Here is a 24,548-nt window from a genome sequence, read left to right as displayed (position 1 = left end):
TTGACTAGTGATGTCTGCAGTGGGTGGTTGGGGATAGCGTATGTGCCATGTATTTGCCATCCACAAGTTAAAGCAATAAACTCTACCAGGAGAATAACTCTCCAACTAGATCATAAGGTCATGTTAGATTCAGCGATCTCTCTCAATGTTGTGCTTATCACATTGCCTCTTGAAGAGTAGGAGCTCAATAAATAATTGCTGAATGTTGATATGGCATGAGTGTTTATGTACCAGTGAATAAAGGAAAGGAGGGAGACAAAGCAAGTAGCACTGAAGCAGCAGTTTGAGGCCTCCAATTCTTTCAGCTTGGCTTGAAATCCCATTGCCTGACTGGCAACCTCCTTTAATTTCACCTAAGGTCATTTAAGATGCCAACTGTCATAGCTGTCACCAGTACCACCCCTGAAGAACAGGTCAAGCTGGAGGCCACAGAGATTCAGCAGGACGCTGGCTTGGAAATGGATTTTCTGGTATTTCTGAGTGCTTAGAACTCCAGCTGTCCATGGGGCATTACGTAGGAAGAATCACTACAAAAAAGCATTTGTAATTGATTTGTGTCCATTTGGGGATCTTATTTACCAACAAATTGGCTTGTATCCTTGGGGTGTGTTAAGCCTAATGAGGGTGAGCCATTTATCCTTCCCTGGCTACCCTGCAGGGCCAGGCCTTGCCTACAGCTTCTCGTCAGGATTTTCTCAGGAGCAACACAAAAGGAAACCTGTCTGAACAGTCCAGGCACCCAGCGGATGTCTGAGGAGTGCAAGTGCTGGGAGAAGAATGGAGGCCATTTGGATGAAGTACTAGCAGTAGTTTCCAGTGAAGCACACAAGTGATTGTCAGAATTTTGTTTTAAATTACTTTATACGGGTTTCATCCTTTAAAAATGAGTTGTGTGTTTTATAATATGCATGGCATATGCATGGTGGTAAAGAAACAAAGTGAGATGTCCCATTCTACCAGCCAGAATGTTATCATGGGAGGCCTGGTGTGAAGCCCAAGGTCCCACCCCTAGCAGAAACTATGCAACCGTGCCCACAAACAAAGGCACAGCAATGACTTCCACCTTCGCTTAGAAGTAGTGGTGTGTGTAATGTCAGAGTGGCATGATGCCCGTTAAAACAGAAAGTTTAAATAAGATCCAAAATCTCATAATAGAAAAATGTTCAAGATACTACTGAAAAAAAAAAAAAAAAACAGTCATATTGGGAGGTAGAAAAACCTCAAGTTGATGGGCAAAGAAAATTGACAAAGGGCAACACCCAGATGACAGAGATACTGGAATTATCTGACAAGGACTTTAAAGCAACTACCACAAAAGTGCTTCAGTGAACAATGATGAACATACTGCAAGCAAACAAGAGAAACAGAAAATATCAACAAAGAATAGGATGTCTTAGGAGAATAAAAAAGAAAATATGTGGAAGAAGCAAATGGAAACTACAGCACTAAAATATATAATATCTGAAGTTGAAAAATATAAACAACCCACAACACCAGTAGATGAGCTCAAAAGCAGAATGAAGGGGACACAGCAAGGAACCTATGAACTTAAAGGCAGAATATAAAAATTACTTAACCTGAACAACAGAGTGAAAATAAGGAATGAACAGTATCAGAGACCAGAGGGACTATGGTAAGAGAGCGTGCTAAAATTAGAGAAGGATGGGAGAAGAATGGAAGTGAAAAAGCATTTCAAATGGTTGAAATTTTCCCAAATTTTGCGAAATGCATAAATCTCAGATTCATAAGCTAAGCACCCCCAGGAAGTACAAACCCAAAGATAGCTAAGCCATCACACGTCATAGTGCAACTTTTGAAAAAATGAAGAATCATTATTGAAAACAGGCAGAGACAAACTATATCCTTCTTCTAGGAGGAAAACAATTCAGCTAACAGGAGATATTTTCAACATCAAGATCCATACACCACAGAAAGAAATGCACAATGTTTTTCAAATGGTTAAAGAAAAGATTTGTCACCCTCAAAATTATATCCAGTGAGGATATACTTCAGAGATAGAGAAGCAAAGACATTTTAACATAAAGGAGAGTTTATGGACTTTGCCGCCAGTACAGCCACCCTAAAAGAATGTCTGAAGAAAATTCGCTAAACCAAGAAGGAACTTCAAAAGGAGGAATCCTGAAACTTCACATAGGAAGAAAGAACAATGGGAAGAGTAAAAGTTTGAGGAAACACAAGATGTTCCTTCTCTTGTTGAACTTTCTAGATTATGCCTGATAGTTGAATAAAAAGTATAACACTGTCTACTGTAGCTTGCAGTGTATGCGGAGGAAATGTTTAATATTGTATCTGTGTGTGGGAAGGTAAAAGGACTGAAATGGAAAGAAAGTTCCTCCACATTGCTTGAACTGGTAAATGTCTGCACCAGGAGATGGTATAAAGTTATGTGTGAAAAGATGTGATACGTAGAGAAATCATCAACGAGCATATACAAAGAGATATACTGGGAAACCCCACAGATCAATCAAAATGGATTAAAAACATTTAGGTAACCGAGAAGAGGCAGCAAAAAGGAAATAGACAAATTAAAAGCAGAAGTAACAAACAGAAAACAAAACAAAAAATAAATGGCAGGCTTAAGCTCCTGATAGGTCAATAATTGTGATAAATTTAAGTGGCTAAGATGCACCAATTAAAACACAAAGATTGGCAGAGGATTAAAAAAAAACATGATACACCAAATGCTGTCAGTAAAAGCTTGCTTCAAATTTAGCAACATGGGTAGATTGAAAGTAGAAAGATGGAAAACAATACATTATTAATCAAAAGAATGCCAAGAAAAGTGGCACTATTAGTATCAAATAAAATAGACTCCAGAACAAAGAAATTACCAGGGGCAGAGCAAAAATATTACATAATACTAAAAGGGTTGGTTATCCTAAAAGGTATGGCAACCCTAAATGTGTGTGTACCTGTGTTAGTCTTTTTCTGCTGCTGTAACAGAATACCATAGACTGAGTATATTATAAACAAGGGATGTTTATTTAGCTGATGGTTCTGGAGGCTGAAAGTCTATAATCAAAGATCTGCATATGGTGAAGCCCTGTGCTGTATCATAACATACCAGAAGGAGTCAAATGGCAAGAGAACATGAGAGCAGGGAAAAGACAGGGGCAGAACTCCTCTGCTTTATAAGTAATCTGCTCCCATGATAACATCCTTAACCCATTGTTGAGGACAGAACCTTCATGGCCTACTCACTTGGTACAGGGCCCATACTGCAATACTATTACAGTGGCAACCGAATTTCTACGTAAGTTACAGAGGGGACATTCAAACCATAGCAACACCTAACAACAAACATGTAGGACCTGCAAACAAGAACTGATAGAATTGAAAGCAGAAATAGACAAATCCACACTTATAGCTGGAGACTTCATCTTTCTCTTTAATACTTGATAGAGCAATTAGAAAATCAGCAAGAATATACATCAACCATCAATCAACAGGATCCAACTGACATTTATAGAACACTCAACTATATCGTTCTTTTCAAGCACCCAGGGAACACTTACCCAGATAGACCGTATCCTGGGCCATAAAACAAACCTGCCCAAATTTTAAAGTATTAGAATCATAAAAGCATTGACCACATGGAATCAAACTAGAATTCAAACAGAAATATAATGGAAGATTTCTAAAAACAGGGAAATAAACAACATAGTTCTAAGTAATTCATTTAACAATAGGAAGTATTAAGAGAAATTAAAAAACATAGATTGAACTGAATGAAAATAAATATAAAAAGGAACAAACAAATTCTACATATTATAGAATTATGGAGTAAAACAGAGAAAAGACTGAGGAAACTGTCCTCAAATGTACACAGACTTTGCTTTCCAGAAAAGAGAAATGGGAAAGAGGCGATAGAAAATGCTGTTTTTCAAATCCCAGTTTTTGTCTTTTTCCTGAGCACCAGAATACTGCACATCTCAGCTCCTTTTCAAGGATACCTTCAAACTAGTGCCTCCTAAGGAAGTTGAATTAAAGACCCATTTATCAAGGCATGGATGGTGTTTAGAAAGCAATATTCCCCTTACTGAGGACAAGAGGGCTTTTGCTAATGTTAGGTCTAAAGGGCAAATGGAAGACTGGTCACTGAGTGTGCAGACAATGAGGGACATGTAGAGAGAACCACGGAGACAAAGCGCACCCCTTTGTCAAGTGAGTCAGCCTCCTCCAGGCAACCCAACTGGGAAGAAGCTGGGGAAATAAACCTCTCTCTCCTTCTCTCCCTAGATCCCCAGAAGCATCCTCCAGGGCCAATTTCAACTGGAAACCAGAGGCAAGGGTGCCTTTGCCTTTGACCTGCAGTTCGTACTAATGAGCCTCCCCACAAAGAAAGCAAGGTAGGGAAAGGTGGATGGGAAATGGGGGACAGGAAGGCTGGAGAGCTGTCTAGGCAGCAGCACAGAGATGAGTGATAATTTCGGAGACATGTTTACAATGGCAACGTCAAGGATAGACTACTTGCAGGAGGGTTGTCAAGAGGAAACACCCACCCTCAGCTGACTGTGATGTAAGTGAGAGATAAACTTTTATTATATTAAGCCACTGAGATTTGGCATTGTGTATTAAAACAGCTAGTGTTAATTACCCTGAATAATACACCCAATAAAAGTCAGGGCCTCAAAGCCTGTGTGGAGTTGAATATTAAACTCAGCCCAGCACTCAAGAGTAATTAAAAAGTGATTCCAGTATTTACATGTGTCTCTTGAAAACCACCAGTGGGGATAACAACTCATAATTTTAGTGACTCCTCTCAAAACCTGTTTGATCACCAGTACCGTCCTCTTTGTCTCAGGTAACTCTCACCTAACAACCGCTGAAAACTTCCCCCAAGTCCCAGCCCATGCAGAGAAGTCTTGTTCGCCTTCCCTTCCCTCCCAGCTCTTCATCACATAGGACATTTGACCTCCTTCTTTGTTGACTCCATGTTCTTTCTCACCCTTCATTTAACAGAGAAGATCCCCGATCCTAGTTGCCTAATGCAGAGAGATGTAGAAGGATTATATAAAATTAAGATAGGGAAATAGGAGAGACCCAGAGACATGGTTAGGATACAGGCATGTGCCTATCGCAGGCTGGCTTCCCTGAGAAGTTGAGATGATCCACATGGATTATATTTATGGGGACCACATTTTGGACCATACCTACAGAAGGGAGAGAGAGGAACAAGGATTGGCGGAAGGAGACCAGGCTGTGACACAGGAGATCTGGAATTCTGTCTTTGGGCTGACATGGCTAGGCCTTTATTCCCCTGCCTCCATCTTCCATTGACCCATGCTGCCTTGCGAAGCAGGTGATCTCCAATGAGGACATTGCTTTAGAGGGCTGACAGCTGAAGGCTGCCGCTGACAGCTCTCCCCAAGCTGGGACTGCAAATCCTGCCTTGTGGGGAGATCTGGGCAGCTGGTCTCGTGTCTGTCACTATGCAACAAGCCTGTGAATGTGCTAGAGGTGTCTGCAGCACAGGTTGAGAGCTGTCGGTAGTTTTTGTGGCCATCCTTGCTGTGTAGGGGTGGCTGTAGTTCCATCTTGCTCTTCTTCTGTGAAATGCACTACTTTTACCCCTTGCTTCAAGAAGTTTCCTTCTTCCAAAAAGCCTCACCGTCTGACCTTCAGCCTCTCACACACCCGGGCACCATGCTGCTCGGCCTCTTCATGGGAACTGCAGCCCTTGAAGGCTCTGTCTGGCTGCAGAATACAGAGCATGTGCCGCTGGCCCTGTTGTAATTCTCTGATTTCTCATTCTTATTAGAATGAAATAATGTCAGTGGTCACTAAGAGAATTGATTTAGGGCTCCATTGCTCTTGATTGTTAGCCTTAGAAGGAACTCTGGAGCTGTGGCTGACTTGCTAACATCTGAGGTGATTCTTTTCCTGATTATGTATAATCATCAGGGATATCAGGGCAAGAATAACCTTTTGCTTTCTCTTTACCCAGTGAGCCTGAGTTTTCCATTTCTGTAATAGTCCAGACAGCCCAGTGTAAATCCTGGAGGCAGAATCGTGGAGATAATTCAGTGCATGAACCAAGGTACCACCATATTTTTCAGTTTATTAGTGCACGTGTGTAGTACATAATATTTACATTCATTGTGGGAACCTGGTGCATGTACACAACACATCCCAGTTCCTTTTCTCTTCCCTTTTCCTTAGAGAAAAGTGAGGTCAGTTTGAAATTGGTGATTTCAGTTAGCTTATGGCAATAAGCCTCCGAGAACCTCTGAGAACCTGATGGCAGCTTCTGAGAACCTTTCTCACCAGCGTCCTTTTGGCACTCTTTCACTGCCCCTCCTCAAGCTATCGGGCTGCAGTAAAACCTGCAGGCATTTTGCTGCCGATTCCAGCTGCAGTGCCCCCTCCGAGCTCGCTGAGTCCTTGGTGCTTTGTGGTTGCTCTCACCTCTTGTTGCTGCCAGCACTCATTGACTGTGGTCCTCCTGGTCGTAAAGCTCTGGGAGTCTGCCAAAGAACTGATCTTTAAGGGAGCAATCCAGGCTCGCGTAGAGGTGTGAGTTGTTCAAGGGATTACTTTTTAGAATGTTGTCAGTATTTAATTGGTCCCTCCACATTTTCAGCTTTATTTCTCATCCCCTGGTTTCCTAAACTCTAAGCTTAATTATGTTTCTCTGAACATTTCAAGATCTTTGAGAAGATGCACAGGCTCTTTCTTTTGTCTGACATCTCTGCAGTCCCTTCTTCACTTTCTCACTCCCGCAGTCCACCGCAGAGTTCTAACACCTCCCCCAAGATTGGAGCATCCTCAGATTTCTGAACAAAGATAGAAACTTCGTTGTGGTCCATTCTGTGTCTTTATTCTTAGTCCTGCTGCTTTGTTGCCATCCTTTTTAGCTGCCAACATCATAATTTAGGGATTATCCAGAACTCAGGGGCATGAAAAGAGAAGCAAATACTATTTACCCATGGCTGGAAGCCTGAATCAACTTAACACATATAGTACATGAATTGCTTGCATCCATCCATTCAACAACAGAATGCCAATTGAATAGTGCAAACCTGAATCAGGGCAAATAATTCCTGCCTTCAATGAGCTCACCACCTAACATAGGAGAATAAATATACCTACAAAAATGAAGAAAAAAGCAAAATGTAATCATGTAATAATTAATAGCCTATGAACAAGGTACAAAAGAACCTTTCTGATAGAGATTTAGAGGAAAAGAATTCTTGATAAAGAATATGGAGCTTTAGCTTGACCTGGGAGGAAAGGTAGAGTTTTGGCAAGTAGCGGTGAGGACAGATAAGTGCAGGCCAAGAACAGAGCAGATACGGTGGCCCTGGCAGTGATGAGGGGTAAACCTGGGACATTTCATACATCTGTGTATTTAAAGATGGAGTGGGCAGTGAGGCTGGACAGCTGGCTGTCACAATAGAGGGAAAAGCTAGATAAGAAGTGTAGACTTTTGGAACTATTAAAATGTTCTGAGTGTCAGAGTAATATCAGCAGAGCTGTGCCTGAGGCAGGTTTATTTTTAGGGAGAGACTAAAAATAGACTCAAGACTCTCAGGAGTGGAGTAAGATATGCGGTGGCTGGACTTGCCCTGGGAATGGAACTGCTTCCAAGAGGAGAGTATGGTGGTGTTCATGAAGCTGCGGGGCACAACCTAGATGTCAAGTAAATGGTGAGGTCCTTTGGGTCTCACTGTAGAGACCAGGATTAGAAGTGTTGGTGAGAGCATCTGGAAGGTGGAGTCCATGGCAGTGAGAATGCAGAGCTGGAGCGCACAGATTCTAGGTTTTGTTCTTGGCTTAAGATCTTGTAAGGAAGAACAGCAGACAGATTCTGGTGCTTTAGGTGATTCTGTGCTTTAGAGTATAGATTTTTTTAATCTTATAAAGGATCTATCAGATAACTAAAACTTTCCTTGCCTAAAGACAAAGTGAAACCAGTTACCTGATGGGCTGACCGAGGCATCTAGAAACACATACTGTGGATCAACTAGCCTCCACCAGAGTCTAGAATGTGGGTTCAAGGTGCTGGCTTTACAAATTGCAAGTTATTTCTTCTCTTATCTAATTAGAGTACCCAGAGAACTCTAGAGTATCCATTCTTCTTGCCTGTACTCCCCTCTGACAATCAAAAATCAGAGGGTTATTTTGGTTATTTCAAAATGTGTCCTTTTTTGGAGTCCCAGAAGGACATAAATGCTAAAGAAGTGTGTGAAAACCTAGAAGGTAGGAGCTGTGGTTGAAAGGAGAGTGTGTCTTCGGGAGCCTTAGATCACACTATCTTCCTTAGGGACTGGCTGAGACCATTGTCCCTGAGTCCTTGGGAGTTTACAGTTTTGTATTAAATCTAAGTGTTTCCTTTTGATGAAGTATTTTATGATGGGCATTGTAAATTACTCTAAGGAAATTTTGTAGTCAGCAAGAATTTATGACAATGATAAATTTGGGCAATGTCTTTTTAAGTGTCTCCATGAATGAACACTTTCAAAATTTCCCTAGGTTCTAGTCAAAGGTAGAGCCTCTTGGTGATTATTTTTGTACTTTCCACGTCTCAAGTGAGTTCTTTTATTAAGATTCCCAAGAATAAAACTTATGATTTATCTTGATGACATATTAACAGCCAGTCATACCAAATACATTTTTCTTTCCTATGTACCAGAAAGTATATTCTTGCTGTCAGCCTTTGGGGTACAATGAATTTCAAAAAGTTCTCTGGTGCTTTTCTCTCAACACTGAACATTCTTAGCTTTGTAAGTTATCAAAATACTTACAAAGAAATTCTGAAAAGAAAAAGAAGCATAGAGGGAATGGAATGGTGTCTTATCAGAAAGACATAAGAAACTTTCATTTATAGAAAATTGAATGGGATCAATATTTATGCTGAATACTATGAATGGATAAAGATTCCCCTATATGCAATTTATGTTCATCCCAAACTGGTTGATTCAGTAGTTTCGCTTAATATTTCCAATATGAAAAAGAATTTATAGTTTGCATTAAAAACCATTTTCAAGGTGATGTCATTTAGGAACAAAACAAATAAAATAATTTGAATTTCACAAGGTTCTTTATTGTTTATCTCTTGGGCTTTACTTCTTGGATGTGTTTACAGCAGAAAAAGCAATCAAATCATAGGCTACTTCAGATTTTCCCAGGAGAAGATGAGTCATTCATGACTCATTTGGAGGAGGAAAGTATCTTTCATCATTTGCAGAAAAAAACAGACACTAACCCTATCATTTTTTTAATATGACACAATTTACTCATCCTCTGCATGCCAACTCTCACATTTCAATTCAGAGGTCCTAATAGCAAGTTAAAAATATGCAACATATCCCCTGGGCATTTTATAGGGACCATCTCCACATAAGTAGTTAGGGATTTTCCTATTTCTGTCAGATCTCATTTTGACCTTAACATTTTAAGTTGAATTTGTATAAATAGAAACAAAACGATATGATGGGAAAGGGAAGAATTGTGAAAAAAGAGTATCTATCCATTTAGATAGTGGTCCCTTGATGCTTCTCTGCTAAATAGGATATTTGCCTTTTTTTAAAAGTGGGAAACGTAGTACAAGATGCAAAAATGTGCAGTAAAATTTGATTTACTCTCACACTTCTTTATGTGCCCATCATCATACTGTTGACCTTTGAACAAGAAATTGTCTGGATTTGTACACAGCAGAGAAATTCTAGCACAAACTCTTGACATAAAATTGATGCTTTATAGATATTTGTTGAATAAATCAGCTCATCAAAATGGATCAGTGTTTAAATTATAATTACATACTGTAAAGCATACATATGGGCATTAATAGATGAATGAGTAGATATGTGAGCCACTCTTCTTGGACGTTGTTGTGGGAAGGGGTACTGACAGTCTCAGACCTTGGGATTTTACCTCTCTGTCCAAAGGGATATGAGCTGAGAAGTTGCATGAATTGACTTCCATGTTTCTGACATTCTTCTGGCTGCTGAATGGAGATGGAATCCAGGTAGCACAAGGAAGGCAGCAGGGAGAGCAGCTGGGAGGCACTGCAGTATGGGGGAGAGAGGATGGTGGCTGGACCACGCTGGAGCAGTGGCGACACATAGCTCTTCTGCGGAGATCTACACATAATACACATGACTTCATGGCTAAGCCAGGACATTCAGCACCTAAAACCAGCAGCCCAGAAATCGCAGAAGCTTGGTTGTTGTTCTTCTCTCCAACACTCCCATCAAAGGAAATACTCCTAACAGTGGGATTCAGATTTGGTGCGGGCATGTCTTGGAGAGTTTTTCTGATCTGTTGCTTGAGAGTTGTCTAAAACACACTATCTATGCATTTATCAAATTTCTGCTAATGAAAGTATTAATGAATCATTAGTATCATTGTTTCCTGCTTCAAAGATCTCATGCTTTGTCCATTTACCTTTGTGTAATATGGTAAACTAAATGTGTTTGAGATTATGAGATTCTTTTCTGCCTAATTTATTCTGTAAACTGCAAGTGTAAATCATACTGCTCTCATGCAATTTCAGCTGAGAGGGTAACAGCAAAGCTGTTGTATTGGAGACATCCTAACTTGGAAGGGGGTGGACACAGAACCACTGAGTTGGAATGCTATTTCGATTTTTAAGATGTTTTTAGTTTTAAAAATAATTTCCGGATTGTCATTTTTGTAATTCTAATTCCAATTTATAGTCTAAACATTGCAATAAGCTTTGGGGGGTATTAAAGCTTGCTTTGGGTCTTTGTCTGCTAATGATTCCATTATTGCATCCATAGTGAAACAACAACAATTTTTTTTAAAAAAACCCTCCTGTATAAGCATTTTCTAACCATGTTCTGTTATGGGGCACCAGACACTGTGGGGAAGTTGTCATTGCTGTGGAGAGTGATGCTATTGTGTGTTGGTTTTTACATTATTCTTGCTTTTTTCCAGAGAAAGCAGAGCAATATAAGAGCCCCTGACTGTCGATTGCTAAGACTAGGGCAAGTCTTAATGATGACCAAGCCGAAGCCTTATAATTTATAGACAGGAACACAAAGGTTCAGGCTGATGAACTAACTTAATGAAGAAGCAGTATTTACATATTATTAAAGTATGGTTGTTATCACATGGTCTGGGTCTGGCCTTATAAAGGGAGTGACAGTGAGGTCAAGAGAAAATTCTTGTGGGGTTTTACTCCCTCCCCTTATCTTTGCTGCAGCAATTTGTCACAAGATCCATTCTCCAAAGAGAAACGGTTCAAGACAACCATCCTGTCTCCATAGATGGGGTGCTGGGCAAATGACAAGGGCGTCGCACTTCCAAAGAGCAGTTCTCAGCCTGGTCTTTCTAAAGCTGAAATGAAACCCGTGTCTTACTGTGCCTTGTCATTCTGTAACGATGGACCCACAGGCTCACAGAGCACCAACAGTGGAAAAAGAAAGGCAGAAAGGCAGGCCACTCTCTAATGGAAGATAATGAGTGTAATCAAATAAGGCTGCTGCTCCACAGAGGAGCATCACTCTTGGCAATGGGGGTGTAAACACAACCTCATTAACAATCTTGCTAACACGCAGAGGCAGCTATGCATAATGGAATGTGCCTGACATCGAGTCTCTCAAATAGGGTGAAAACTCTGGTGATCCTGGACTAGACTGTGGATCTCTGCATTTCCATTTGCAAAATGGAAATGGTAGTGCATACCTGATCAGGTAGGAAGGCTGCTAGGTGCCAAAATGGGAGGGATGAGCTCTGGGGAACATCTACTGTCATCTTGTGTTGAGTCTGCTTGTGGAAAGTTTTTCCCTGGCCTGATGTCCCTCATCCTCTAGTAAACAGAAAAGTGAGCTTGTCTTGAACCCTGCTGGGGCACTGAAAATCTGCTCAAATGAGGGAATGAATTTGCTCTTTCAGTTGTTACTTTTAGAAATATTGAGTTTAGTTCTGGTGGCTGAAAACATTGGAATTCCAGGTTAACTTACATTTATGGTTTCCCAAAGCAAAGTTATGCTCCCTGGTATATAACTGCCTGTTGATCAGAGTATCAGGTATATTTCAAAGTGGCCTGAGCCTTACCTTACTTTGCCTTGCCTTCCCTTGGCTTTCCTTTCTTTCATGTGGGTTGGGTTGGAGTGCAGGCATTTGGGTCTCTCCACCCTGTGGCCTCCTGCTGATGAATACCTCTGATGCCTGTGCACACCCTGCAGGGTGACTCAAGTATGGGTACTTGTGTGCCTCCTCACTTGGGAGAGGCAGCACTGCTACAGCGAGGTACTGGTGCAGTGGGTGCTGTGGCAAGCTGCTCAGTTCCTTCAGGAGTGCTGCTGACATGTAGTCCTCCATGTCAGCTGGCTTGGGGATTTGTCTTGGTTGAAGGCACCACCTCACCTAGGGCAGTCCACACAGTGGCCAGCTGATGTTGGCACTGTAGAGACCTGGTCTCTCACACCATCTTGAGTGAATTCTGAAGAGCCATCTTGGTGACACAGCTCCCATGGGTCAGCCCAGACCTTTGCTGGGGCAGCTTCTCAGCTCGGTTCCTCCACCCGTCACTATCCTGCCTCCATTCCCCTGCGCTTCTCCGCAGTGGCCTTGTGACCGCTAATCTCGATCTGTCGGCTTTACTGGATTAGGAAACACCTGGTAGATTAGTAAAGCGTGCTGCGGGGGGTGTCTGGGTGGATCTTGGAGGTCTGACCTGGAGTACTGTATCGGTTTCCTCTTCAGCACTGTTCCCCTGCTCTGCTTCAGAGCCACCATGAACGAAGCAGCTTGGTTCCACCACACCCCTCACCATGATATTTCTGCCTGGGCACCTGCTGGCCAGACACTGAAACTTCTGAAACTATAGCTGCCAGTCTGCTTCCCAAGGACCCCAATCTAAGGCAAGGCAGGTATCGGCATAAAAACACGTTTATGTGCATGCGCATCATGAATATCTTCATAGCTCTCTTTCGTTAAGTCCCTCCTAAAAATCACCATCCTTCTACCACCCTGCCTTGGCCTATACTTCCTCTTCATTCCATTGTTTCTCATCATGCTCTACCTTTATCACCACTTACTGGCTCATGAATTTTAAATTCTATTTCCTTCCCTAGGGAGAGAGCTGTTCTCTAGAGGCAGGGAGCTGGGGAGCGGTGCTGGTCACTGTAGTGTACATTTCAACAGCTCTGCATTAGAACTCTAGTTCTGCTTGGTGTGGTCAAAGAATGAAGTGCTTTCTTCTCATCTTTTCTTTCTTTTTGGGGGAGGTTTGCTATGGGCTTGAACTTGCTACATAGCCCAGAATGTCCTCAACTAGTGATCCTCCTACCTCAGCCTCCTAAGTATTGGGATTATAGATAGGTGTACACTACCATATCTAACCCATGTTTAATTATAAAGCCCCTGTCTCGCCCCACCAACGTCTCAAATTCCTAAGTTGCTCAGACTAGGCTCCTACCTCATCTGCCCTGAGCAACTTAGGAATTTAGGTGTGGGATTACAGGTGTGCAACACTGTGCCTGGCTAAAGGATCTACTTTTAAGTATCCAAGAGCCTGACCAAAGCTGCACACCCCAAATCTCCTGGGTACTTTGCTCCAAACTCAGAGCTCAGACTGGAGAGACATACCCAGGAGGACTCTCAGGCAGAGACTCTGGCATTACCACCCACAGAGGGGAGGCTTGGAGCTATGATCAGGTATGGGTGGTGAGCTGAGCTGACAGGTTGTCACAACAAGGGCCTGGACGAACCCATGGAAACTGGGTCACCAGGGTAGCTTTTCAGAGTTGACCAGGGATGGTGTGGAGAGGTGAAGCATTTAGACTGCCAACACTGACCAGTCACTGTATTAACTGCCCTAGGTGAGGTGGTGCCCTACAGCCAAGACTTTTTAAATTAAAAGTTGCTTTTAAGTTGCTTTTAAATTTAATTTTAAATTGCTTTTAAAATTTTAAACAAATTTTAATTTTAAAAAGTGATCTGCAATTATATCTACATGTTAGCTGTGTATTTTGCCTTAGATAGTGAGACTGTAGGTTATCTTTCTAGTATTTCTAGTTTATGTGTTTTTTCCCACAATTTCTACATAAAGAACATATATTACTTTTATAAATGAAAAAAATGACAGTTTATTAAGAAAGCCCCTAGTACATTCTGTGCGTGTCCCCGGTGGTGATGCTAAGAAAGCCTCAGATGCTGCTGACCTCTCTGAAGTGAATGCCAGTCATAGCCCCAAGTAGGACTTGGGGTCTTGTGGTCAAGGCAGGAAGAACCATTAGAACACAGAGCATATTTCATGCCCCAGCTCGTAATTTCAGAACACTGACTGTTTCCAGTGCAAATTACAGAAAAGAAGATGTAAGCATCATAAGCAGGGCCAGGCAATTTCATCCCCCTTTTTACAGATGTTCATTAACATAACAAAACATAAGAGAGTGTTCAGCCTGCACCCTTGTCTGTTCTAAGCAAAGGCTGCATAGAAATATGTCAGAAGTAAGCCCAGTAGACCAGGAAAAGCATTTTCTAGAAAAAAAAAGATGTGAAATATGTGGTCACCAAAGAAGGGCTACCATGTTTTACTTTGTAATTATGAAAATTTGTCTCTTTTGACAAGTGAAATGAATTTAGGCACTCAGGCATGGGGAGAAAGTTGAATTGTCTGAAAATTAAATCAAAGGAAAAATGAAAAATATAAATGGGTGTTTCATATTCACTAACATGGGAGTCATCTTTTAGATCTGACATTTTGAAGCAATCCCTGAGAAACCTGATAGCTCATACCTCTGAGTAAATTATGGTCCCGAGCAGTGTGGAAATAATTGAGAATGTTTGTTGTTTTAAAATAAATGCAATAAATCTGGAGTGGTGTCAGTGGTATAGAGTGCAGAGAGCACCATTTCATGCCCTGAGACATACAGTGTGCTGGGGTCTTACTACAGGGAGATGTGTGTCGGTGCTCTGAGTATGGCAAGACAGGAGTGCTCAGACGCCTCCCACTGAGTAGCATGGAGTTGGCCAAAGAGGGGAGGTGCCCAAGGGAAACTGCTCACATCTGGCTGCCCTATCCGTGGAGGTGTGGTCCAGGCAAGTCGTTTCCCTTTAAAAGGCAAATGTAGACAGGGCTGTCCCTCCCAAGGATGCTGGGAAGACTGATAAACAATTATCAAATTGTTGCCATATGGTGGTGTAACAGTGCCCAGTGTTGAGTACTGAATTAGAGTACTTTTCTGTAAGCTTTCTGCAGGTGTGTGCATGCTCCTGTGTGCTTTGAGCATGTTTGGGTGCCTGCATGTAATCAGTGTGTGTGTGTGTGTGTGTGTGTGTTTTATGCATCTTTATGTGTGTGTGGATATGTGTATACTTTGCGTATGTGTGCATGGATATACTTTGTGAATCTGTGTGTCCTTTGTGTTTGCGTACTTTGTGTGTGTGTACTTTGAGCATCTTCGAGGAATGAGGCTCCTTTGAGGACTAGCGGTGAACTATTCTCTTTGTCCTCATAGGCCTCAAGCCACTTAGGAGCTCAGCTGATGGACCTGGTATTGTGGTTTTTAACTGAGTGATTCAACTGACTGCTTCCATTTCTTTGTGTCCCTGTGTATTAACGCATAAATGCTGTAGGGCTTTACTATGCTTTAGAAAAATATACAATGCATGTGTATTATGTTATATTTTAAAATATAGTATTATGTGCTTTTAAAACAAGTGTAGCCACTTTCTAGCCAACACTCACTGAAGTGGGAATCCCACAAAATTTAAAAATGGTCCATCCGACAAATGGTGTCCTGTAGGCAATTAATGAGGCTAGGAATCTTCAATTTTTTATTAGTTCCATAGTCAAGAGTGGTTTAGTTCAAGACAAAGAAGCCCTTGACCTAACACAAGTCCAGGGAATTTGTGGTAGTAAGCTGAGAGCATCACTCGAGACTGAAAAGGAAGAACACACTATAAGCCTCTTGCACCCCTTCCAGGCCCTTCCCCTTACCCCCTCCTGTTGGGGAAATGAGGTCTCTCCCTCATCTCATCTTTCACCTTGACCTGGTGCTTTCTGCTTCCTTACTGCATGTGGTTCCCTGCAAGTGACCTGCCCTGTACTGTTATTCCCCATCCTCATGTCCCCTTCCTCCTTCTCAGCAGCCTCTCTCTTCACACTTACCTCATCTCTCTGTTGATGACCCGGATATTTATCCACCATCCCCACTGGACCAGGCTTGCTAAGGATGGTGGCTATGTCTGTGGCTTGCTCAGCCTCAGAGCCTCCCGGGACCCCTGACTCACAGGCATTGCCTAATCAGTGTGTGATCTGTGAGTGAATGATGAAAGGCAGCCTCAAACCCACACTCTGGGTAGCACTGTAGCACTAGTAACCAGCTCCCTGCCTGGTGTTCCTATGGTCTTTGATGGTTTGTTGGCCATAACCCTTTCATTTACTCTTGGCTCATAACTACTAACACTCTATTCAGTAGCTACAATACCCAGCCCAGGCTTGGGTTTGGGACGCAAGCAGATCTGATGAAACGTACTTCTAACTTTTCCTGGACCTAATAGGAAAGGTTTGGCTATGGTACGATTTATGTTCCCAGCGATTCCAGCATGAATTTTGCTGGTCAAGAATGAAGTCAATACATAGGAAAACAAAGGTGAAAGAGAGAAACAAAGTTCTGATGAAACTGAGTGCCTGAGTTGAGTTTTTTACCTGCTATAGTAGGCCTCTGTATCTCTGCCTTCTCCTCCTCTTTCTTTTCTTTCTCGTCTTCCCAGTCCTTTATCTCTACCTTCTCAGTCTCTTCATCCTCATCTTCCTTTTTTAAAGAAGCCAACTTCTATAGATTTAAGTCCCTTGTTTTAATTGAACTTCTTATATCCTGAATTAAGTGAGCACTCCACAGTGGAGGCAGCTTAAAAAAACCTTCCCTTGGGATGAGCTGGGGGCCCAGTCCAAGTCTCTGAGAACTTTAGAAGATTGTACCCTCTCTGCTATGTGCCTACTGGCGAAGACTAGTGAGGACGGGGTCTCTTTTGTTCAATTAATATTACTAAGAACATGTTAAAACTGAGCTTCACTGGGTTTATGTTCCTTTAAAACTGTGAACCTGAAGGCAGATGCCTTCCAGGGTAGAATGAACTCCGGGCTCCATGAGTCTGTCAGCATTTAGTGCCCACTCTGCATGAGGCCTCTGTCCTGGGTCTGGCAGTTACCGACAGGGAGTCAGCATCATGTAGTCTGCTGTAGGATCCCTTTCAGGGGCTGTGGGATCAAGGAGCATGAAAGGCAGAAGACACAACAGGATTTTCTAGTACAGTTGGCAGAATGAGTGTACTACAAGGCTGTATTGAGGTTAATTTGGGATCCTTGGAAGGACCAACAAAGTCTGCCCAGCCTATGGGCTAGAGCCATAGGGTTAGAGTTAGGATTAGGGTTAGGGAACACTGGTTAGGAGCACCTTGGGAGAACTGAGAGAGCACTGGTTGGGCGATGAAGAGGTGGGGAAAGGGCTCTGGCAGATCCAGGTCCCAATAGACAAGGTCATGGAACTTTTGGTGAGGGACAGGAAGGACCCCTGTGCCAGACAGATCTCAGTCTCTCTAGAGGAATATGGTACTGGGAGGCTGAGAGACCCCATGGCCTTTTCAAAGGAGAACACGGTTTTGACGGCTGGCACCCTGAGCCTGCCCTCCACTCACAGTGTAGCGGGGTCATACCATGGATGATTCTGCAACTCAGTTTCCTTCTCAGAAACTCTTGCCCTGCAGGACTGTTGTAATCACAGACAAGGAAGAACATATAAAACATTGCATGGCGCTTCTGGTGGACAGTGGCTTGATCAAGGCCACCACTCCTCCGGTTTTTCTCCCTGTTTGCTTTGAAGCAGGCAGGTGCCTGTCAGCATCCATGATGATTCTTTCTCACTCTCAATACCAGGGAAAGGCGCTCAGCATACATTGGAGTTCTTTCATTGACTCAGCAAATTTTTGTGGAACACATGGTCTGGGCTGTGATCTACCATACGCAGAGTTGACCCATCATGGTAGAAAGCAGATGTCATGATCTATGTATTCTATTCCAATCCCAGGAGCTCCACCTTGGAACACACCTCCAGCTGTCCCCATGAAAAAGGAGTCAATTCCTACTTTACAGATAAGACAACTGCAGCTTGGGATAATGTGAGGTCTTGGATATATGAAGGAATAAAAAGGAGTGGGGCCTGGGTAAGACAGGGTTCTAAGACTGTGAATGGACGTGGGCTGGGGCTCTCCTGTAAGAAGAGCAGGCCTGGGCTCCCGGCTTGGTGGGAAGGGGGCCACACAGAGTTCAGAGGGCTGATCAAAGTCTCTCTGATTCTGGTGTGTTTGGGCATGGGGCACACGCACAAATGAGAAAGACAGATGAGAGAGACAGAGAGACATGCGAAGACGAGACACTACAGAACTGACTGCAGAAAGGACATGCCCCAACAGAGTAGCTTCCTGAGCTGTGCCCAGTTGTTGAAGTTGAGGCCTCTGCTTGCTGGAAGAGTAGCTCTAAACAGGAGTCAGGTCAGGAAAGAGCACTGGGTGCTGACCAGTGCCTGAGGGTGCTAAGTTGGGCGTGCTCTGCTTGACTGGGAAGGGTTTGCTTGGCTTAGACAGCAGGCAGCCATAGTCCACCACACCAGAAGGGGGCACTGCACGCAGCTATGAGGAAGCAAGGCCTGAGCAGTGCCCAGTGGATACCTTTATCCTGGCACCCTGAGAGTCAGCGGGGCCTTGAAATGAATGGCATATGTTGAATAGCTACTCCCTTGAAGGGCATTAAGTAGATAAGCTCATTCCATCTCACTTAATTGAAAATCAAAACCTGTAGCTGTCATGAGCTCAAGCAGACAGACTTGAGGTTGTATCCTGACTTCTACTTAATAACTATATAGCCGCAGACCTTGATTGATGGCTCCCTAAACCTCAGTTTCACTATCTGAAAGCTGCTGAAAGAACCAAATGTAACTGGACCTGTGACCTGGGATGCGGGTCATACAGAGCCAGATACTGAGTATATGCTAAGTAAATGCTAGCTTTCTGAAGCACCCTTTGAGTGGGGCAGTGTGATTCCCCACTCTGAGCAGTGAGGGAGCAAGGACCCGAGGCATCCATACTGCTCTTTTGGAGGTCATACAGCCCTGGGGACATCATAGAATCCCCGCCTCCTAGGCTGACTTCAAAGCCCTCACAGTGATGGATTATTGATTTTTCTTTTCTTTAATAACACTGGCTTCTGGTACACAGTGGCTGAGAGTTTGTGGGTTAGGGAGATGGCTATAGCCCGCTGGATTGCTCCTGGCCATTGTCTCCCGTTTGGGGCTTTGAGGAGGTGATTCAGACATATTGCACCCACCCCCGAACTCCCACATACAAGGGAGCTTGGTCTTTGGGAGCACTGTTGTCAGACTTAGAATCACTTAAACAAAAAACACATTTTCAATTAATCCTAACCCTAACAAAATTAAACCTACTTCTAACAAAATCTGCACAAGGTAAAAATAATAATAAAGAACAGGAGTACAAAGTCAAAAGGATGTTTCTTGTCTGGGGAAGACCCTTAGAAGCCTCTTCTAGGGTTGGCAAGGTCATGACAGATTCTCATTTGTAGAATGTCTACAGTTTCTGACCCAGTTGTCCGTATATGTGTGTTTGTATGTGTGCACATTGTATATGTGCATTTTACACATCCTTCATTTGTACCAGTGGTCTCATATACACAGACACACACAGACACCCTTGCCCGTGTGTCACTTTGTTCCCCTTAGCAACCTATCTTAGAGAACATTCTCTATCACTTCTACCAGATCTAGTTCATTCTTTATTCACCTCATTAGGTGCAATGGGTCTATTTAGTCTTTTTATGGTTCTATGGTACTCTTCTATGGTACAGATATATCAGGAAGTATTTGTATAATCTGTATTATTGGATCACTTTTCCCTCACTCAAGTTTTTCTGTTATAAACAATACTGCAATGAATATAGTTAGACAAATGGCATCACACACATTTGGGAACACATCTGTAGAAGAAATTCCTAGAAATGAAATTCCTAAGTTGGCTCTGACGGATGTTAGCGAAGCACTGCTGCACCAATCACATCCCTGGCAAGGGAAAGGTCTTCCACTCCTTACATTTACCTCCTTCATGCTAGTAAAGCTATAGATATCACCAACCAAGCAGGTGAAAAGTAGAATCTCAGCTGTGTTTCGATTTGCATTTCCTTTTTCTTTTTTTTTTTTCTTTGATACCAGGAATCTAACTCAGGACCTTGCACTTGCCAGGCAGGCACCGTGTCACTGAGCTGCATCCCGGCCCTGCATTTCCTTATGCTGAGTGAGGTTGTGATGAGATTTAGTTAGGTAATTTACATATTAACTAATTACCAAACTGTTCCTTTACTTGGTTACAATTATGTCTGCCCAATTAGACTGAAGCACTTGTGCTGAGTCTCAGCCAGGACAGCCTAGAGGAGAGAGGGCAGGAAAAGACCAGTCGCTGTATGTTTGTTCCATGACAACTAATTGACCGTTGCAATGCAAAAATGCTTCACTGGACTTCTTCAGGCAGCTTGCATCAGCCCTCTGATGGGGATGGTCTCTCACAGAGACCAGAGGTTGGCAAGCAATTTTCATAGAGGATCAAACAGTAAGCAATTTAGCTTTTGTAGGCCAGATGTTCTCTCAAAACTGTGTTCAGCTCTATCCTGTGGTAGAAATCAGCCCGAGGTAATATGTATCTGAGTGAGGTAGCCATCTTCCAGTACAATTTTCTGTGAGCTCTATTTGGCCCTTAGGCCTTCATTTTCAAACCTTTATTCTACACTATGTGCCCATAAGTGGGTGTCTGGAGACAAGAATGACACCTGACTTTTCAGATTCCAAATGGTCTTGCACAGCTGTGACCCTCGGGTTACAAGCAGGAAGATGTGCAAGCCAGCAAGAATCCTTGTTGGTGTTTGGACATTCAAGATCTTAGGCCTTAGAATCATGTCATCCTCAAGAGTGAAAGAGATGCCGGAAGTTCTAAAATGTCCCCACTTGCATGCAGAGCTCACTGAGTTGTTGGTATAATATCTATTTGCCCTGACTACATACTGACATATTAAATTTGCCCTGCTCTGGACACTTCAGTGGCATGACCCTAAATCTAGGGTTTGGGACATAAGAGAGCAATCTTCTACCCTCCCAGATCGGGCCCTGTTGAGCAGAGAACCCAGGGCGGAGGGAGTACCCCTTAGGAGTACAAGTAAGGGGAACCTTGCTGAAAGGGTAAGACAAACCCCACACTCCTGTGAGGATGAGGGCTGCAGAGGACTTGGGGATCCTGGAGAGACCTGGCTTAATGAGTCCTGGGGAGGGTCGGTTATATGTGTCACAGGGAGCAGCCGTGGTGTCAGTGAACTTGTGTCTGACTGAAGTCTCTCATTGCAGTGCCTGCTCTACTCCCTGCTTCACGCCTAGGACATAGTGGGGCTCAGTTAGTATATTTTAGAGGAAAGGATGGAGAAATGAGTACCTGGAGGTAATGAATGCGACAGCAGTGACATTTTACTGATCATTTGCCAATTACCTGTTTGCGTATTGAGTCTTGTGCGCAGATTATCAGCATCACCACAGTTGTTTCCAAGTGCAAATGCACATGCTAATGACAGTGGCAGCATCTGTTATGTTACTGTGCAAATTCTAGTTGTAAACACTTTAAAGAAATTTCCTCATTTAATTCTCATGATGATTTAAGTAGGAGGTGAGTCTGGCTATTAATCCATTTTATGGATGGGAAAACCAAGTTAACTGTGATTAACTAACTTCATAAACTATACAGCAGCTATATGTGAAGAGGAACTTCAGTATACATTTGCAAAAGTGTTTCTCAAATGTTTTCCATGGAGCATCAGACTCCTGTGGAGGTCTGTTAAAATATAAACCACTGGACCCCATTCTAGAGGATTGGATTCAGTGGGTCTGGGGCAAGATGTGAAAATCTACATTTCTTACAAGTTTCATTTCGATGCTTGTATTGTTGGTGTGGAAGTCATACTCTGAGAACCACTAGTTTAGAGGATTTTGTGGGTTAAACCAAAGTGGTCCCAGTGAAGCCTGCTTTATTTAATTTCTGGCTGTTCTTGGACCCGGAGGATATTTTCAGTCCTTTGTGTTGCTGCCTCTTCTCCTCACTCTTCTCCATCTTCAGGGCCCTGGCAGATTCAACCAGCACGGCCACAAACTGAACCCCAGGGAACAGACACCAGTCACTTGCTGAAGCAAGGCTTTTTTCATCTGGGTAGTATCGAAGCATTGAGTTCAAGGTGCAGGCTCCATCTCAGCAGCAATGCCTCAATTTTTATTGCAGGCACTGGAGTGTGCTTTGGCCCTGCCTGAAACACACGCTGGACTCTTTCCCCATTTCAGTGTCTTACCCTCTCAAGTGCTAAATTGCCCCATAAACAAAATACATCTGGTGTTTGACTCGTGAAAAATATTTCTCTACGGTTGAAAAGAAGTGTGTGGATAGTCTGACTCCATTAATTTCCCCTGGAGTGACTCTGGACCATCTGCTCCAGGCTCTGTTGCAGGGGGAGGGGAGGGGCCTGGACACTGGGCAGAAGGCCTGGGAAGTACAGGGTCAACTTCAAGAAGCCATGGGCACCTGCCCACATCACTTGTGGACCTGACAGACCGAGGATGTTTCCTACCTGCTCTTTGCCTTCTGGAGTTTTCCAAGGCTCCCTGGGCACTCTAGACCTCTTTGTGGAGACATTCTGGCACCCCTGTAGCTGGGCTTTCCATGACTGGGGTCTGGAAGATTGGCTGCTACGGCCATGATGCCATGGCCAGGCTTCCCGTGACATCTGCATGGCCCAGTAGAACAGACAGTCTCTTGTCCTTTCAAGCAGTTCTTTTGCATTATTGCTTCAAGACTGGAAGTGAGGAGCTACCTCTGAGGGGCCTCTGAGACCCAGCCATTTGGAGAGAGCGAGACCTTGGGTCAGGTTCACAGACAATAAGCTGGGCCACAGAGCAGGCTGGGCTTTGAAGCGGCATGGACTTAGGATCAAATGTGACTTTTCCTCACCATGGCTGTGTGTCCCTTGCCAAGTTATTAACCTCCCTGACCTCCCTGACCTCTGTGTCCTAACGTGAAAATCAAGTTGCTTGAACAATGCCTAGGACACAGAGATGCCCAAAAGATACTGGCTGTCCCCGATATGCATGATTTACATTATCTTCTGTCCTTGGGTGAGCTCTGAATGTGTTGAGATAGAACTTTGAGTTAACCAGGAAGAAGATTATCTTGGTGGTCCTGATGTAATTGAATGAGTCCTTAAATGAAACAGACTCTTTCTGAAACCAGGACTCTTCCTGGAGGTGTAAGTGTGTCAGTGGTGGAGTACTGCACAAAACTGAATAGAAAATGCTGGGCACAGTGGCACATCTCTGTAATCCCAGTTAGCCAAGAAGGGGGAGCAGGAGGATCACAAGTTCTGATGACAACCTGGGGAACTTAGCAAGACTCTGTCTAAAAAGAAAAAAGAAATAAAAACATAAGAAGGTGAGGTTGTAGTTCACTATGAAGGTTCTACGGTTCAATCCATCAAAAACCAGAAAAGCTGGCATGTAGCTCAGTGGTGGAATGCCCGTGGCTTCAGTGTCCAGTACTACCACTTCTACCAAGAAGGAAAAAAGAGGTGGAAAGTGCTTGTAACAACAGTGTGGCAGTAGGAGGAGGCCCAGGCTGTAGGAGGTGACGGAGGCAGCAGCCTATGTTCAAGTTACACATGGGCAGCAGTGGGCAGCAGGATCCAGCATTGCCACACATGAGCCAACCCACAACAGAATGACCGTGATGAGGGGACAGGGTCACAGGTAATATGGGCTGGAGTCACATGTCATGTAACAACCGCTGTTGATTCGTATTAGTCTGTCTTGAAACCCTGTGTCACTTTGAATGTTCTTGCTTTGATTTGTTTATGTTTGTGATACTGGGATGCTGCTAATGTTGTATTCTTTTTATTTGTTTGTTTCTCATTTACTACTCTCTTTAAAATAAAAAAAAAGGAATATATTCCTGATGGAGAGAGAAGAGCTGACCTTCTTAGCAGGTTACACAATCTGAAACCAGGAGAGGGTCTTAGACAGATGAAACCCAGGGATACTATAATCAGGTCTTAAATGCACCTGTTTCCCACACTCTTCACAGACTTCTGCATTTATTTCCAGTGAGGAAATCTGCTTCCAGGGCAAGAAGGGCTTGCAGTGGAGGACCTCCAGCAAAGCAGGCCATGCTGACGGGGTTGCTTACCTCCAGAAGGCTGTCACTGCAGCCTGCACGGCGTTTCCCAGGAGATGAGAGGAAGGGGAAGAGTCAGAATGGAGAGGTGAACCTGCAGCCGGCGTTTCTTCTAATGCCTGAGGTCCCTGTCCTCACCACTGGGGGCATGCCAATAGATTCTAAGGAGCCTGCTCATAAGATGGTCCTATACCCAAGGGGCTGGCTGTCTCCCACCCCCACTGAATACCCCAAGTCTTCCCCAAGTCCTCTCCATGCCACTCCCCTCTTTCTGTAGCTGTGGACATTGCACT

The 24,548-nt window shown here is 43.4% G+C and overlaps 1 protein-coding gene across 1 annotated transcript in view; it reads left to right on the top strand.

Annotated features, from left to right (window-relative positions):
• The first annotated feature begins 4,260 nt into the window (after positions 1–4,260).
• The window catches only part of Cdh13 (cadherin 13), a 1,142,761-nt gene continuing 1,122,473 nt past the window's right edge, over positions 4,261–24,548 (top strand). The window contains exon 1 of the mRNA XM_005413239.1: positions 4,261–4,370. Coding sequence (XP_005413296.1) covers positions 4,345–4,370 — 26 coding nt within the window. The 5' untranslated portion in view covers positions 4,261–4,344. The remainder of the gene's footprint in view (positions 4,371–24,548) is intronic.

Source organism: Chinchilla lanigera, unplaced genomic scaffold (genome assembly GCF_000276665.1).
Source record: "Chinchilla lanigera isolate Chin_1 unplaced genomic scaffold, ChiLan1.0 scaffold00163, whole genome shotgun sequence".
In the NCBI taxonomy this organism is placed as follows: Eukaryota; Metazoa; Chordata; class Mammalia; order Rodentia; family Chinchillidae; genus Chinchilla; species Chinchilla lanigera.
This window is presented reverse-complemented; position numbering and strand designations above follow the sequence as displayed.